Raw genomic sequence first — 18,201 nt, forward strand, 5'->3', positions numbered from 1 at the left:
ATTACCAATTAATTATATCCTATTCTGTTGTAGAAGAAAAATATAAATACATATGAAGGAGTGGAAACTTTGGGTTGGATACTTCTTAATACATTGCTTTCTGTGCAGTCTTTAACACCTCTTTGTGAAGATGACAACCAGGCCCAGGAAATCATTAAGAAGCTGGAGAAGAGTATAACATTCCTTAGCCAGTGCACAGCACGAGTAGCCAGTAGGGCTGAGATGTTGGGAGCCATTAATCAGGTAATCTGTCTCCATTTTTCTAGTTACAATGAAATTACTAACAAGATCATTTTCCCTGAGATTATGGATTACATTTCTAGGAAGAACTTTTTAAAAATGCTTCTTTATTGTACAAGGCATGAATATTTAATAAAGAAAAAATGGAAAATGTAATGTGCAAATAACGTAAAAAAATTTCTCATAGCATTAGCCAGTGACTATTATAAAAATTTTGTGATATATTTTTCTACACACTCCCGTTATACTGTTATAATCTGCTTTTTCATTCAACATATAGCATAGTTTTCTGTGATGTGAATTTATACACACATCATTATTTTATGGTATTCTATTGACTGAATACATCATAAATTATGTAACCAATCCCCTCTATTTGATTATTTCAGAATGTTCTTGATTTTTTGCTATTATAAACAATGCTACAATATATATCCTTGTACATGCACTTTTGAATACTTAATCATAGAAAAGTAGAATTTCAAATTTTCTTTGTGGGAAAATGTGGGAAAAATTTAATTTTTTGAATCTATACCTAAACGAACTTGTTAAATATATTTTCCTAAGAAGGGGAAATTTAATCGTGGTGGTACTTTTAGTTTGATCATTTTTACCCATTTTTAGTATCATATTTCCTTTTTATCCCCTCACTAGAGAATAATATTCTTTGTTTTATTTTTATTAAAGTTACTTATGCACATAGTTTAAAAAGTTAAGTAGTTCTATAAGGCATATTATCCCATGTTTCATGGTGAAGAGCAATAACTGTCAACTCTTTTGGTTTGTTTTGTGCTTATATCCATATCTCTAAATAACATGCTTATACTGCCCCTCGGCTTCCAGATACCACATCCCCCTGTTTTTTTCTCTCTGCCTCACAGGTCACTGCCTTTCAGGCTCTTTTACAGGAGCCTCTCTCCCAGGCTCTTTATAATGATGGGCCGCAGGGTTTCACCCTCGTACATCTGATCTCCATCTTCACTCAATCCCCCTGCTATCTCTGTCATCAGCTGATGATTCCCAAATTCACATGCTTACCCTCAACTGCTACCATGAGTTCTAGACTAAAATATACAACTGCTAATGCAGCATTTCTACCTGGATGTTTGATAAACAACTCAAACTTAACATATTCAAAAATAAACTGTTCATGGTCCCTCCAAGACCTGTTCCGTGCATAATCTCCTTACCTCAGTCAAGGGCAACTCTGCTCTTCCAACTGCTCAGCCTGAAAACCCTCAAGAGTGATTCTCACCACTTTTCTCTGACTCCACATCCAATCTGACAAAAAGTCCTGTTCACTCTATCATCAGACTATATCTAGAATTTAACTACTTACTTATTTTTCTCTCCATTGCTACCACCTTGATTTAAGCCACTATTCTCTTTTTCCCACATTAATACAATATCTTCCTAAATGGTCTCCCTCTTTCTATCCACACCCCATCCTTCTCCCAACATAGTCTATTCTCAATAAAGCAGCCAGAATAATCTTTTTAAAACATAAGCCAGATCATCTTACTTTTTGGTTCAAAGCCCTCCAGTGGCTCCTCACTTTTTTTCAGAATAAAAACCAAAGTCCTTAAGATGGCGTAAATAATACATTTTCTTGATTCCCCTGCTCTTTTACCTCTTAGAGTTTATCTCCTATGACTATTTTCCTGAATTATTGTATTCCAACAACACTAGTCTCATTTCAATATGTTCTGCTAATCATATTGCCATCTCTGACCCCTAGTTCTAGCAGTCCCTGCTGCCTAAAATACTGTTTTTTCAGGCATCTGCATATCTTAGCTCCCATGTCCTTCAATTCTCATTCAAATCTCACCTCCATAGAATGACCTACCCTGACACCCTATGTAAAATTTCAACTCCTCCCACCCCAGAGCTTCTCATGCCCTCTTTTCCTATCTTTTGTTTTTCATAGCACTGATCACCTCCTAACATAATATATATTTTATTGACATCTCGTTTATTGTCTGCCTCCTCCCACTAGAAGATAAGCTCCATAAAAGCAGACATATTTGTCTATATGGCTCACTGCTCGTATCTCCATGCCTGAAATGTGCCTGATACATAGTGGCTACTCAGTATTTATGAAATGAGTGAGTATATGACATCAGAAACAAAAGGAAAAGCAACAACAAAAAATGTATAAATTGGACTTTCTCAAAAATAAAAACCTTTATGTATCAAAAGACATTATCAAGAAAATAAAAAGATAAACCACTGAACGGGAGAAAATATTTGCAAATCAAATACCTAATAAGAGTCTAATACACAGAATAAAGAATGCTGAACACTTAAACAGAAGGAAAAACAACCTAATTTAAAGGTGGGCGAATGACTTGAAAAGATATTTCTCCAAAGATCTCTAAATAGCCGATAACCACATAAAAAGATTAGGGAATCAGGGAAATGCACACCAAAACCATAATGAGATACTACTTCACACCACTAGGATAACTATAATTTAAAAAATAAAAGAAGAAGGAAGAAAGAAAGAAAATAACTATCATTGAGGAGCATGTAAAATTGCAATATTATGATTATATTATTAGTATAGTATATTATTTAGCCACTAAAAGGAATGAAGTGCTGATAAATGCTACAATGTAGATGAACCTGGAAAGCATTATGCTAAATGTAGAGGCTAGATACAAGAGTCACATATTGTATGATTCTTTTTGTATATATATAGTATCTTCCGAGAAAGGTAGCAGATTAGTGCTTGCCAGGGGCTGGAGTGACTGGTTAATAGGGACTAACTGCTTAATGTGTATGGGATTTTATTTGGGGTAGTGAAAATGTTTTGGGACTAGATAAAAGTGAAGATTGCACAACATTGTGAATGTACTAAGTGCCACTGAATTGCTCACTTTAAAATAGTTAATTTTATATTGTGAATTACTCATTAATATTTTAAAAAAGAAAAAATACCATCGGTGTACTTAGTGGTTCCAATTGAAGCAAAACTGTACAAACGTGTTTTTGAGACAATTGGGAAAATTTAAATATGGACTGGATGACATTAAGATGTTTCTGTTAATTTTATTAGATATGATTATGTAAGGAAATACACTTTATGATTTTTAGATACTTACTGAAGTGTCTAAGAGTGAAACAACATGATGTGTAACACTTGTTTTAAAAGAAATGGTATTCAAAACTGAGGAGGAGATGAAACTCATATGGCAAAATGTTGATGGTTCTTGAAGCTGATTGATGGATATATGTCTACTTTTTGTCTCTGTAAATTTTCATAATAATTTTTTTAATTAAAGAGTAAGTGCAATGAATAATATTAGTTAGATCATTATGTGTAAACATTATGACCATGTGAATTCTATTCATAGCAGAAAATCTATTATAATGACTTTCCCTTCTTTGAACAAAATCTTGTTCTTCCCAAAGTCAATCATTTTTCTTTGCTATGATGGTTATTTGCTTAGTTTTCTATTTAACCAATTTATTCCTAACCTCTCCTGGAGAGTCTAGAATTTGCAATAGATTTAAACTCATTAGCTATTCTGTCAATTTCTTCTTCTTTGAGATGTTGCTTCCAGAAATTTCTGACCTGTTCAAATCTGAATTGATTGTTTTTAGGCTCACCACAACAATCTTTGGAACGCTTAAATGAAGGTTTCCTTTCATTTCTCCCTTGAGTTGAATTCTGTTTCCCAAGTCCTATACCTCCTTCTTTGATGATTTTTTTTTTTTCATTTGGTGAAACATCTCATCCAGTAACTTCTTGAGAAAAAGAATGACTAGGAAGTAAACTTTTGAGATGTTATATAACGGAAAATGTGATATATAATCACATCTATTCTTATACTTAGTCTAGCTGGGTGAGAAAGTCTAGGTGAGAGATCATTTCCTTTAGAATTTTTCTTGCATTGCTTTATTTTCTTTTTAGCCTCTGGTGTTGCTATCAAAGCTTGATGCCATTCTGACTCTCGAGACTTTGTTTATAACCTCTTTTTACTTTCCAGAGTTTTTAGGGTATTTTTTTTTCCTCCTGTCGTCTCTTGGTATGGGTTTATTTTTATCTACTGTTTTAGGCCCTGAGTGGACATTTTCTAGCTGGCAAGTTATATTCGTGAGTTCTGGAAATTTTCTTGAATTATTTCATTTTCTACATGTTGTGGAATTTTTCTACATTTTCTATTTTTTCTTGAGCGCTTCGGATGTTGGGCCTCTTAAACCGGTCCTTCCTCATTGCTTTTCTACCTATTAGTCTTTTTGCTCTAGTTTCAAAGAGAGTGCCTCGATCTTATCTTGAAACTCTTCTATTGTTATGTATTTTTGTCATAGTTTTAATTTTCTGACCCCTTTTTATTATCAGAATATTGTTTTTTAATAATACCTTGTTCTCATTTCACAGACTCAATACTAATTCGTAACTCTCTGAAGGTATTGATACTTTCCTTGAAGTTTTAGTTTTTCTGCTTTCCTCTAGCTTGCTTTTTCTTGTTTTTATTTTCTCCTTTTATGCTAGAGGCTTTCCTCCAGCATCTCTTGACTCACTATACAGATGATAAGGAACTCATTGTATATGGGTAGGGAAGGTTCTTATTTATTAACTCTGAGCTTCACACAAGGTAGGATGTTTCATTGGAGTACTCTTAATATCAGTAGTTTAAAGACTTTTATCTTGAGATGTTAGCTTCCTCAGAGAAAGGAAGCTATATATATATACGGGCTTTTGCTTAAATCTATTCTTTTCAGTAGGATCCACCATCAACTGTTACCGCTCTATCTACAGACCCTCTGTTTAACATTCCCTAGTCAGCCTTTGGTATCTTTCACCAAAGTGGTGGAGGGAAAGTTGCTCAGTTAGCCTGAGAAAGGGAGGTGGTCTGTGTTTCTAATCACTTAATTTTTTTTCCAATTACAGTTGACTAATATTTTATTAGTTTCAGGTGTACAGCAGAGTGGTTAGACATTTATATAACTTATGAAGTGTTCCCCCCAGTAAGTCTAGTATCCACCTGACTATCCACCATGCATAGTCATTACAATATTATCGACTATGTTCCCTGTGCTGTACTTTACATCCCTGTAGCTGCCAATTTGCATTTCTTAATCCCTTCCCCTTTTTCACCCAGCCCCCTAACCCCTCTCCCACCTGACAACCATCAGCTTGTTCTCTGTATCTATGACTTAGTTTTGTTTGTTCATTTATTTTTTTTACACAGATTTTCAAACTACTTCTGTTCACATAGCCACCTTTCAAGCTTAATTTCAGAGGCATCACTAATTCTTGAGCCTTTGGGACTTTCTGTGGTGGAAACCAAGTTTTTCTTACTACATTTGGAGGGATTTAGCTTTTTCTGATCTTAGTCATTTATCGCTAGTCCTTCTATTAGCAGGCTTTAAATTTTTCTTGCTGTTATATCTTCCATTCTATTTGCCCTTGTGGACTCATGCCTTCTTTAAAAAAAATACTTTTACTGTCATTTTAGTGGGACTTAGGGATGCAGTGAAGAAAACGTATGTTTCTAATCACCATCTTTTAACTGCATATCAAAAACAGTATTTTCAGTGTAAATTTGTGTGTGTGTGTTTTTTTCTACTAGGAAAGCCGAGTTAGTAAAGCAGTTGAAGTGATGATTCAGCATGTAGAAAACCTGAAGAGAATGTATGCCAAAGAGCATGCTGAATTAGAAGAACTGAAACAGGTTCTCTTGCAAAATGAAAGGTCTTTTAATCCTCTGGAAGATGAAGGTAATAAAAGTTTAAGATCATCGTACCAGTTATATTTTTCTAATATTTGCTTCTTTCATCCTCTCTCTCTCACTAATGCTTATCATGTCTCTAGTATAGAACTGTTAGGTTAAGATTGTATTGAAAGAGTAACTCATTCCTGTCACAGAGCCCAAAGAAAGATGTCACTTAGATAACAGGCTGGGAGACAAGGAAGATTCTTTGATAACGACATCAAAAATTCATTACATCAATTTAAATTGCTGACATCAGAGAATATATTTAATCCATCCTATTAAGTTGACCTTGGTGACCTACAAGGATATGTTAAGAGGTGGCTTTTCTCTACACACACAGCGATGCACAGCAACTTAAATGAGCCACTCTCATCAACAGTGGTTCCGTATTCCTCATAAAATAACCCTAGCACAGCAAGCTGACCCGTGCCTTGGAAAATAAGGTGCATATAAGGCCATGGAAAATATCTTAATATAAAATTTATATACATTATGTGATGTATTTTCCTCCAGAGTGTTGTGTTATATTCATAATAAAAGCAATTTTAAAAGGGAAAAAGTTTACATAAATGTTATAATAAGCAGTATAAGCTTTTCTGAAAATTTTTAATCATCTGTTCCTCTTATAGAAATGTAACCATATTTGATAACCTTCTATCTGTAATTTCGGATTAATTTATTCAGCAGACGTTCATTTAGTGCCTACTGTGTGGGAGGTCAGCATTCTGGACATCTGCAGTGCCCTAGAGGACTGTATTCCATTGGTTAAGATGGTAATTGTAATAAATCACCAAATAAATAACAACCTGATATTTATCTTTAATAGTCTCCATGGTCTTAAATATTTTCTGACCTCTGCTTTTCCTTGTAAAGAATTAAGGCCATTACATTAACAGAAAGTAGAAATGTAATTTCTAAAATATGCAAATGTGCTTTTCCTTTCAGATGACTGCCAAATTAAAAAACGCTCATCTTCTCTAAACTCCAAGGTAATTCCTAATTCACTTACTGACTCACTTAAAACACATATATCAAATGTTATAAGTGAGATGGTTTTAAAAATATTTGAAGCAACATAGCTTTAAATGTAAATCACGAACCAATTTTAATTCACATGTGTGTATCTGTGTTTATATGTATGCTTTTATATTTCCTGCTATATTAGCATATCAGTTGTTCACCTGGCATTGAGAGGAAAGCCAGTATAACAGTTTTTCTCATGTAAAACGAAAGTTGGAAATAGGCTGTCCAACAATGGTAGAGAAGCTTCACGAAATTCCCGGGGCCCAGTCTCCCCGTCTCTCACTGCTTCATCACCCTCAGCACTTTGCTCCCACTTTATGGCCTAAGATGTCCTCTTTGGTTTCAGCACCAAGTCCTGGTCATAGCATCAAGTCATGTTCCAAGAAAAAGGAAAAATCAAAGACATGTATTCCCTCTCCTTCTAAAGATAACTTCTAGAAGTCCCAGATAATATTTCCATTTTCACTCTCAGTTGCACATAAAACTGGAAATACAGTTTTTATTCTGGAGGCTGTATGCCTAATGAGTAATCAAGGAATTTGAAAGGGAGAATATGATATTAAGCCAGCAGTTTCTGCCAATTTGAAAATCAGAATTTCACAGAATTTTGTAATAGAATTTTTGAGCAAGTGACTTTAAAATCATTCCATCCAAATCTCTTTTTCACAGATGAGGACAGGGAGAAGCACAGAAGATAATGATTAGTTATGATCATGTAGTGTTAGAACCCAGGTGTCTTGGACCACAATTTGATATTCCTGATGCTCAACTAACCTAGGAAATTAAATTAGGGGTGGTCATTTAAGAAAATGACTCACATAAAATTTTATTTTCTACATTTAAAATGTTTTTATTTTCAGAAATTGTACTTATTTAAACTTTAAGAACCGTATAATACTATGTATCATTTTTCTGTGCATATCTCAAGGCCGATCTATAAACACATCCATTCATTAAAATAATATGCCTATCCTTAAATGTATTAAATGGAAGAAGCCGTGAAAAAAAAAAAAAAAGCTATAAATATAGCTGCGTATTTCTCCTCGTGACTAGGGGAAAATATAAGCAAAAGAAAGGAAGAGATTAATGGATTTTGCTGTATTAACAGTGAAAAAGTTTTTCTACCTGAAAAATCTTGAACAAAATTAATATGGGCAAAGATCATAAACAGCTGGTTCTCAGAGCAGATATATATACATGGTTATTCAACATAGAAAATGTGTTCAATGTTATTAGAAGCCAAATAAATGCAAACCTAAACAAGGAAGTTTATACTCCTTATTTGACTGGCAAAAACCATACTAACTTTGAGTTGGGGAAGGTGGACTATAAATTGATAGAATATTTCTGGAAGGCAATTTGACCATAGCAAAATCCTTTAAAAATGTGTAACTCAGCAGTAACCAAGTGCATGGATGTGAATGTACAAGGATATTTATAGGTGTTGCATACAAGGATAAAATATTAAGAATTTTCTAAATTTACATTTTCACCCTTTGAATAGCCATCTTCTCTTCGAAGAGTGACCATTGCCTCTTTACCCAGAAATATTGGAAATACAGGAATGGTATGCAAATTTCTACATGTTCTGTCAAAAGCAAATGTATTTTCATATGACAAAAATATAAACTTCACTAAATTCATATTTATCATTTCTTTACCATCTGAACTTTAAAGGTGGCTGGGATAGATAATAATGACCGATTCAGTAGGAGGTCAAGCAGTTGGTAAGTATAATTTTATGGTTGTTCTTTGGGAACTTTACTTATAAGCAGACTAAATTAAATGTTTAAAATAGGTTTAAAACACAGTGTAAGCAGAATAATTATAAAAGTTGGCATGTGATCATGGAATTGTTTTCTTATGAAATAAATGTTATGTGAAGGTGCCAAGGAAAAAATTAGAATATAATTTTTGTAGCGATTTAGGTAGTGGGAAATTGAAAACGACTATGGATATATTTGATTTGACAAGTGGTTATTATCATCTTTAGGCGTATTTTGGGCTCAAAGCAGAGTGAACACCGTCCCTCCTTACATCGATTTATCAGCACCTATTCCTGGGCAGATGCTGAAGAAGAAAAATGTGAACTAAAGTAGGTGATGCTCGGTGTGTTTATTAATAACCTGATGTGAGCTGGGGAATAAACAGTGGGGGTCACTTTCATTCTATGGGGATAAGATCAGTGCTATATCATCAAAAAGATAATTAATTGTCTAAGACTTATAAACTGTTAAGCACTATGTAAATGTAATTTGTGAATATATTAACTTTTATAACACTCAGAACTGCAGGGTTTGAGATCTTAAGTTAGAAAAGACCCTGGAATTTGTCAGATTTGATCAGATAATTTTTTCCTGTATAGATAGGTGCCCGGCCTCATGGGGGAAGGGTCAATAAAGAGCCATAGAAGTAAAATGTCCATCTACTTAGAATTTAAAACAATACATGAATTAGATATATAACAGACGTATATATAAAACATATAGGCATATAAGTAATATATGTGCATTATATATATCTTCCCTTTAAAGAAATGGAGAGGAAACATAAAACTCTATATTCCTATCTTTTTATCTAGTAAATTAAATTAAATACACTTCTATATCAAAAAAGAGATTAAGAAGGAGGGACATGAAGAAATGCTGCCTCTAAATCCTTGGGTGCCATTGGACAAATTGCTTAACCTTACTTGGTCTCAGTTTTCTTATCTATAGTGATCTTAATGAATTGATTTTATGTTCATGTTATGCATGTTCACTAAGTGCCTACTATGTGATAGACACTACACTCAATTCTAAGGGATATAAAGATAAGTAAGAAAGGCATAGTACTTACCTTTAAAGTTTGTTGTGGTGTGCGTGTGTGTGAGCGCGCGCGCTTAGTTAATCCTGGGAGCCTGTTACATGTGATGAAAACAGAGTTAACATAATATTTTCTCATCTAGAGTAGGAAAAAAATCAAGTTTCCTTTAAGATTATATTATTTGCTTTTTGTTAGTATGGTATGATTTTTACTGAGAAATCTGTGTAAACAAAAGACTGAAACCTTGAAAATCTTACAAGAATGAAGCTAATTCTGGCTTTGGGGTCTTCTTTCTTTTTGAAAACTAAACTAAAATCTACCACATACATTCCCTGTATGTGCTTGAAAAAAAAAAACCACTCGCTTTGAGACATAGTTCCTTTTGTGAGGGCATTATGAGCTTGAGATATCAAAATTCAAATCCAGCTAGAAACCCATCAGTGAACATAATGATGAAACTAGTTTTGTTCATGCAAGGAAATCCCTCTTTAGATAATATTTTATTTAAAATATAGTCAACACGATTACTATTTGCCAGATCACTGAATACTAGTTTATTTTAACTAGCTTTATACTAAGACTATTTTCATAAACGGTTTTAAAATTAAGATTTTTAGAGAAATAATACTGATGTTACTCCAATTTAGTATTGATCGAAAAACCTAAAGAATAAAATCACCTGCTAATATAAATTATTAAACACGTGAGGTAGAAAAATAATAAAACAAAATGGTTAAATATATAAATTCGGTGATTTGACTTTTAGAATTAGATATTTATCAAAGCTTTCTAAAGCAAAACATATTCATAAGCATCTTTTTTAATACAGTAAAATTTAGGAATTTTTTATAATTATAGCACATTATCTTTAGTTTTGAGTGTTTAAAAAAAAAATACTTTTTTACAGAACTAAAGATGACTCAGAACCACCTGGAGAAGAAATCGTAGAAAGGACAAGAAAGCCAAGTCTTTCTGAAAAGAGAAATAATCCATCAAAATGGGATGTCTCTTCTGTGTAAGTTGTCCACTTGCTAAATTATACCATATTGGGTGAATGGGGGAAGGTAAGACAGGGTTAATAGTATTACTCTTTCTTAAATCATTTTATTGAAAGACCTGTCAAATTGTTCAATTTAAGATGAATAACAAATTTCTTATGGTCTATAGGGGTTATCCCTGAACGCAGTTACAACGGGCAGAATTCGGTGTCAGGAACCCGGCCCTGAAGCCGGATGGCCTAGGCTCAGCTTGCAGCTTTCTAACTAGCTGTGTGACCTGGGTACCAATTTCTTCATCTATAAAATAGGCATGATAATAGTGCCTGTGTCATTGTTTTGCTGTCACGATTAAATTAATTAGCTTGTGTAAACAGTGCTTAGTATACAATGCCTAGCCCGGAGTTACCTATTTTCAAAGACTTAAATGATACTGTAATATTTTTTTTGCGTGTGTATTTCTAAAAGAGTTTAAATTTCAGTACAGCAAAAGTCTAGGGTATGGTGAGAAAGAAGTGACATGTTTATATATACATACATATGTACATACACATATTTCTTCTTCTACCCAATAAATATTTTTGTTTTCACCATAGGAACATGTTGCCTTACCTGACTGAAAGAATGAGATAAGTACTCATATGTACTTGTTAGGAGTTATTCCAAATAACATAATTTTGAGATTCTCACCATAACATTTCTTTAATTCTAAAAACTATAAGAGGGGGGAGCAGACTGTGGCCAACACCAAGACAGTAGATCACATTGTTTAGTTTATTACAAAGCAGTATTGGTGGTACATACGGCAGATCGATGACTTGATTGGTATCATTGGCAAAAGGAGTGTTTCTAATAACAGATTACTGTGATTACCAAATTCTGAATTTGTGTTTTCCTTATAGTTGTGACACAGTAGCTTCCTGGGCAACAAATCTCAAGACTTCCGTCAGAAAGGCTAATAAGGCACTCTGGTTTTCTGTTGCATTAATTGTACTGTTTGCAGCTTTGATGAGCTTCCTCACAGGCCGATTTTTCCAAAAGTCTGTGGATGCCGCTCCAACACAGGATGGAGACTCCTGGATGTCTCTAGAACATATCTTATGGCCATTTACCAGACTCCAACACAATGGGCCACCGCCAGTGTGACTGCAGCACCTCCTGACGTGTGTATCTTGATTTTTAAAGTTTCAGTATCCAAACTGTGTAAATTAGTAACTTTTAGCTAGAAAAATTATAGCCTGGAGCCAGAGGTTCTCAGAATGAGTGTAAGATATTTTAAATTCCTTCTTTTTGTGATTATCTCCCTAACTAAAATACTATGGGGAAGAAGCCTGCCTATGATCTTTTAAAGGTGATATTATATGTTGTTTGTTAAAATTTATTGAAATAAAGAATGATTAAATCGTCATACAGTGAAAATTAAACGTCTCAGTAGGCCTGTATTCACAGGGAAAAACCCCACATTTAAAAAAATTTGAGTATAAAATGCTGATTGGATCATTTTAATAGCCTACTTGAAATATATTCACTTGTTACATTTTATTGAAGAAGTACCTGATTTTTCTCCAAATTGCTCGATTCTCCATACTGAGCAAAATTTATCAGTGGGGGTTAAGAATAGCTAAATAATCTAATTGAGAGTAGCATATGGCATACAGAATTAATAAACTGGCAGTTGGAGCTCCTAATTTTCTCCATTGCTTCCTTAGAAGCAAAATCCTTAACCATGTGATATAAAGTAGAATGAAACTCAGTTTCTTCTTTAAGGGCTTCAGAGAATGTTTCACTGTATTCATCAATCTTGAGCCTTTGTGCTCTATCACCACTAAACATTAAAAGGGTCCAATCAGGATTCTGAATAGGTTCTTCTTTAGCAAGGTGTTCCATCACCTTAAGAAAATCAGAGAAATCTGTTAATAGTTCCTCTTTTATCAGGTATTTCAGCAGTAAAGTATTATTTGAAGGGCTCAACTCAGTCCCCAAAATTATTACTATTAGAAGAAATATTCTTAATGTCCTATTTTTTAAATCATGAAACTTTATACTTTGGTGTTTATGGAGCTTATCAAAATGTATTAATTCATTCAACAAATATTTATTGAGTAGCTATAATGTACTCAATACTGTTCTAGGTGCTGGGGATATAAAACAAAAACAACTAAACTTTAGTAAATAACTAACGACCACAACAATAAAACCCTGTTCTTAAGGAGCTTATATTCTAGTGGGAGAAACACAACAAACAAGATTAATAAATATGATGGCTCATTGATGCTAAAACATTCATCAGTCAGCTTTTAGAATTTGATAAGATACCTTCTTTATCAGGTAAGTAGTAAATGTGCCAGAAAGTTAAACTGGAAGCCTCACCTCAGAGTTTGTGAATCGCATATTCTCGTTAAAGGCTTCCATTTGTTCTTGGCTTGAGTCACCGTAAAGAGATGTAAGGACTCTAGCCTGATACCGAGAGTATTTGGTACCATAATAGTTTAGTTTTATATCTTCAAACAAAATTAAAAAAAGTTTTAAAACTCCATTTTAAATGTTAAAAATTTTCACCTTTTTTAAGAGGAGAAGCCATGGTCTACAGTCATTTAGCTTTTGATTACCTTTTCTTTTGGAGGACAAAGTAGTTTTGTGGGTTTCTGCATACTATACCTTGAGGACAACTTTTTTAGAATCACAATGTGCATTCCACCTGCTCCAACCAAATGCAAAAGCAGAACTTAGCAGGGCCATTTGTCGGCAAGCTTTCATTTCTACCAAAGGAACCTGTCAATATAAAAACAAATAGAATTGATCACAGAGCCTCTTAACAAGTCTCCTTTCCATCCTCAGCTTCCTACAGTCTGTTCTCCACACAGAAAGAGGCATTTAAAATGTAAGATTATATGACTCCTCTTTCAAAACAGAGCTATGGCTTTCCTTTTCTCTCAGAATAGAATCCAGTGATCTACAAGGCCTGCATGATCTGACATTCCCTCACATGCACCCCATTATCTGTCTGACCTTGTCCTCTCCCTGTGCTCTCCCAGTTCCACGTACCTGGCCACTTTGCTGTTCTTTCAGTCTTCAAACACACCAGGCCACTCAGCCTAGAAGCTGCTTCCTGAGATGTCCACTTGGCTAAATTCTCCAACTTCACATTTTGCTCAAATCTTACCTTCTCATTGAGCCCCCCTTGACCAATACCTTAATTGATATTGTATGCTGCCCTAACCCCAGTATTTCTGTTCTACCTTTTATTTTTTCTTTAGTACTTTGTCTACCTCTTGACATAGGAGATAATTTTTATGTTTATTGCTTATTTCTGCCTCCCTCTACTAAGATATAAGCTCCACAAGGGCAGGGACTTTTGTTTATTCACTAATATATCCTAAGCATCTAGAACACAGGTGTTCAGAAAAAGAAATTTTTGAATATTCTGAAAAGATGAATAGTGCACTACAGTCAGCATTTACAGAGTAGCCAGGAATTTGAGTCACTAAAACTGAGGTTTTTTTCCTACACATATATGTATACACTGTTATGGATATGATTATTCTCAGATGTTCTATGTCTACCTATATTGTCATTTTCTGGTGTATTATAAACTTGTTCTTGAGTATAGAACTCTTTGGCCTAAAAGACCTTTCATGATTAGAAGCTACTTTGTCTTCATATGTCATAAATATTTACCGAACATCTATATTCTAGGAATATGATAGGTGCTAGAAGAATCAAAGCCGATTAAGAAACACTCCCCACCCTCAAGCATCTCATTTAACTAAAGACCTATGAGGAACACAAAGCACTATGCTGACAGGGAGGCTTTGCCAAAAAAGAGGAGGAAGTGAGTTTTGTGTATACAGTGGTCCGTTTGTATGTGTTTGATTTCACCTGACTTATGTTTGGGAAACTGCTGAGTCATTTACTCTTTTAAGCAATCTTATATATATCCAGTCTGGAAGAAGAAAGAAAATATACAACATGCAAAGTTGCTCCGATTGCTTTTGCACTAAACCAACCAGCCTTGGATGTGCTCCATTTGTCAATATGAAGATCATACTACAGGCTTGCTTTCTTGGAGATGGTTATTAAACTTGAGAGAACCCTGAATTTCTGGTCTTTCCATGTATTCCTTTTTAACTACAATCTTGTATAAGCGAATATAGAAAACCCATGATGTATCTTAAGATTTATATAAAAGTTAGCACCTGCTAGAATTCTGAATGTCCATTACATTAAATTTGGAAAGACTCATTCTTACCTTATGGTTTATAACAACATAAAAATGAGAGTGTCCAGTAGGGAAGATATTCAGTCCAGCTTCTTTCAAAGCAATAATGAAAGAAATAGGATTCATCCATTTTCCTTCCAAAACAGAGGGATGCTTTTTGTCATCTAGTTTTATTGAAGCTAACATGCAGAGGTCTTCCTAGTTTCAATAAGAAAATGAAGCTTCTATATGAGTAAGTTAAAAAATTATTACTTCATTATCATTCTGGTTCCAGCCTTTAAGTTTATACCCCTTTTAAAAATCCTGTATCATTTTATACTAAAAAGAATGCAGGACAGATATGTTCTGCCACAGTCTCTGTGTTACCTTAAGCAGTTTATCAACTCTTTTGAGGCTTTATCGCAACAATAAAGGAATTGACTAAAGGATCTTGCAGGTCTCCTATTTTGTAAGTTATGATCTAAGAATACTGCATATGTTCATACTGAATCATAATAGTTATTTGATAGCAATTGTTGAAACTTAAGGAGCAGAATTTTTTACACATACAAGATTTAACATAATAATGTAAAACTGTTATCCAGTTTTAAAGTTAGCAAAGTTTGATGATATTCTAGTCTTCCTATCACATTCATAAGGAATTTCAGGCTATCTCTTAAAATAATTTTACATATATTTTATATGTCATAAAATTCACCCATTTCAAGTACATAATCCAATAATTTTTCTTAACTGAGTTTTGCAACTAACACCATAAATCAGTTTTAGAATAGTTTCATCTCCTCTACCGCAGTTAAGATCCTTCATGCCAATTCACAGTTAATCCCTGTTCCCACCCTCTGACTTAGGCAACCAACCACTAATCTACTTTTTGTCTAAATTTCAAGCGATGTAATTTTTGACTGATGAGCAATATGAGGCTCATTCAGAGGAACCTCAGAGGGGATTTCAAATGGCTGGGTGATGAAGATCAGAAAGCCTCTAGAGAGTGGGTCAAAAGGTCTCATATTACAACCAGGCTTGTAGCTACATTAATTCTATTCCTAGTAACTTAGGGTATAAATTTGTGCCTCACTTTTTACATGTTATTTCCTAGCCAATTAATATTTAACTTAGAAATTACAGCTCAAGGTATATATTAAATATATTTATAAATATGTAAATCAGTATGTAAATCATCAGTAATTGATTGCTTTGACAAATTCTCACAGTCATCAAAGAGCTTTACTCTTGGATATGACTTGTTATAACAGTGATTTACCTTAATTTGTATTTGAATCTCAGTAAACACTGTGATCACAGTCAAAAGTACTTTATTCACATCAAGTGGTCTTAGTTCCCATGATTGGTATGGCATGTTAATATGAGTATCTTGAATCAAGGTAACAGGGCCAAAAGTTTCCAGATTGAATGTTATAAGTCTTTCTCTTGATTTGTAAGATACATTGCTGATGCCATCAGTTTTCCAATGTTTACCTTTAATGATAATAAAGTGACATTAGTTTCATTTTTTTCTATACAAAAATAAGATAAATGAAACCAGCCATGACTGCAATATAATATGAATTGATCTTTTACATTTAAAACTGAATCTCGACAAAAAGCCAGCTTTACTGAATGTTTCTTCCTGTCTACAGGATCAAGTCCAAACTACTTGGCACGCTGTGTAAGACTTTTGACTGAAGCTTTGACTCACACTGCTGGCTTGTCCCTTACTACTTCTCACACCTGTTTTCAGTCACACCTTTTTTCCCCTTCCCCAACAACCTTATACCTCTGAACATGCAGTTCTTTCTTCCTATTCTTCCTTAATCTTTTAGAGAACATCTCCATCTTTTTAAGAATAACTTCAAAATTCACCTGTCTTAAATATACAATTAAATTATTTTAAGTAAATTTACCCCGTTGTGCAACCATCACCACAATCCAGTTTTAGAACATTATTAGCCCCCTGATAAGTTCCCTCATGTCCACCTATAGTCAATTCCATTACCACCATTACCACCTCCAGCCCCAGGCAGCCATTAATATATTTCCTGTCTCTGAAGATTTGCTTTCCTGGACTTTTTATATAAATACTATCACATAATAGGTGGTCTCTGTGTCTCTTACAACTGAATAATAAAACATAACCAAATTTAAAAATGAGCAAAAGATGTGAATAAACACTTCACCAAAGACGATATATGATAGGATAGTAAATACATAAAAAAGATACTCAACATTATTGGTCATTATGGAAACAAATTAAAACCACAAAACACTTCACACCTACTAGTATAGCTATAATCAAACACACAGATAGTAATGAATGTTGGCGAGGATGTAGAGAAATGGAAACCATATATTGCTGGCAGACATGTAAACTGGTACTGCTACTTTGAAAAACAATTTCGTAGTTTCTCAAAAGTTAAATATAAGTTTACCATTCAACTCAGCAATTCTGCTCCTTGGTATTCACCCAAGAGAAATGAAAACATGCACACATAAAAATGTCCATGCGAATGATCTCTCTGTCTCTGAAGGCCTGTTCGAAATTTCATCCTATAAGAAGCCTCTGTTAACTTCCTGATTGACCCAGTCACAGTTCTTCTCTATATCACTTTTATCAACAATAGCACCTTATACACTATACTATGTTTTTCTAAATCTGCCTCTCTTGTAACTTTGAAAACTCACAGAGGAAAGAACCTATTTATCTACTTATTGTTTAGCATATTTGTGGAACAAATGAATGAATCCTTTTCCTAGAATGCCCTCTCAATTTCCAGTTTGCTTTCTCCTCACATGCAGGGGTCTGCTGACTATTTTTGACTCTTAAATTTGATATAACAAATACAATTATATTGACAAACTAAGTTATTTATAATTCCTCTTTGTTTTTACATTAACAAAATTATTTTAATATGTAAAAGTTAAGTATTGCCTTTAAAAAGATTCTTTAAATTTCTAGTAATTCCAGGCAAAAAGTTTCCCCATGGTTTTAAAAATTGGAGTTGTAAGCTGACTGAATACTGTGGTTGGAGTCAAATTTTACAAATTATATTTCCCTAAATTGTGTGGATAACTTACCTTGTCTAATTCTAATTTAGTGTGAATAATTTCTGCTGTGCTAAATATTAGGAACATTACCATTAAAGGAGAGAAAAAGAGAAACCTCTAAAGCAATGTGAAAAGAAGAAATTACCTAATTGTC

At 33.8% G+C, this 18,201-nt stretch overlaps 2 protein-coding genes across 15 annotated transcripts in view; one reads left to right on the forward strand and one right to left on the reverse strand.

Annotated features, from left to right (window-relative positions):
- LRMP (lymphoid restricted membrane protein) overlaps nucleotides 1-12,188 on the forward strand; it is a 47,361-nt gene extending 35,173 nt beyond the window's left edge. For both annotated transcript variants that reach the window (XM_011363066.2, XM_011363068.2), the window contains 7 exons: nucleotides 5,820-5,967; nucleotides 6,909-6,952; nucleotides 8,491-8,553; nucleotides 8,664-8,713; nucleotides 8,980-9,081; nucleotides 10,699-10,806; nucleotides 11,689-12,188. In XM_011363066.2, the coding sequence (XP_011361368.1) occupies nucleotides 5,820-5,967; nucleotides 6,909-6,952; nucleotides 8,491-8,553; nucleotides 8,664-8,713; nucleotides 8,980-9,081; nucleotides 10,699-10,806; nucleotides 11,689-11,932 (759 nt within the window). In that variant the 3' untranslated portion in view covers nucleotides 11,933-12,188. The remainder of the gene's footprint in view (nucleotides 1-5,819; nucleotides 5,968-6,908; nucleotides 6,953-8,490; nucleotides 8,554-8,663; nucleotides 8,714-8,979; nucleotides 9,082-10,698; nucleotides 10,807-11,688) is intronic.
- Nucleotides 11,542-18,201, reverse strand: part of CASC1 (cancer susceptibility 1) — a 54,934-nt gene continuing 48,274 nt past the window's right edge. For 12 of the 13 annotated variants that reach the window (XM_023532363.1, XM_023532361.1, XM_023532365.1 and 9 more), the window contains 4 exons: nucleotides 16,267-16,481; nucleotides 15,036-15,203; nucleotides 13,445-13,558; nucleotides 11,542-12,676 (listed from right to left, as the gene is read on the reverse strand). In XM_023532363.1, the coding sequence (XP_023388131.1) occupies nucleotides 12,398-12,676; nucleotides 13,445-13,558; nucleotides 15,036-15,203; nucleotides 16,267-16,481 (776 nt within the window). In that variant the 3' untranslated portion in view covers nucleotides 11,542-12,397. The remainder of the gene's footprint in view (nucleotides 12,677-13,444; nucleotides 13,559-15,035; nucleotides 15,204-16,266; nucleotides 16,482-18,201) is intronic. The other variant, XM_023532360.1, reaches the window with a different exon arrangement.

The sequence above is a fragment of the Pteropus vampyrus genome, unplaced genomic scaffold (assembly GCF_000151845.1).
Source record: "Pteropus vampyrus isolate Shadow unplaced genomic scaffold, Pvam_2.0 Scaffold82, whole genome shotgun sequence".
NCBI lineage: Eukaryota > Metazoa > Chordata > Mammalia > Chiroptera > Pteropodidae > Pteropus > Pteropus vampyrus.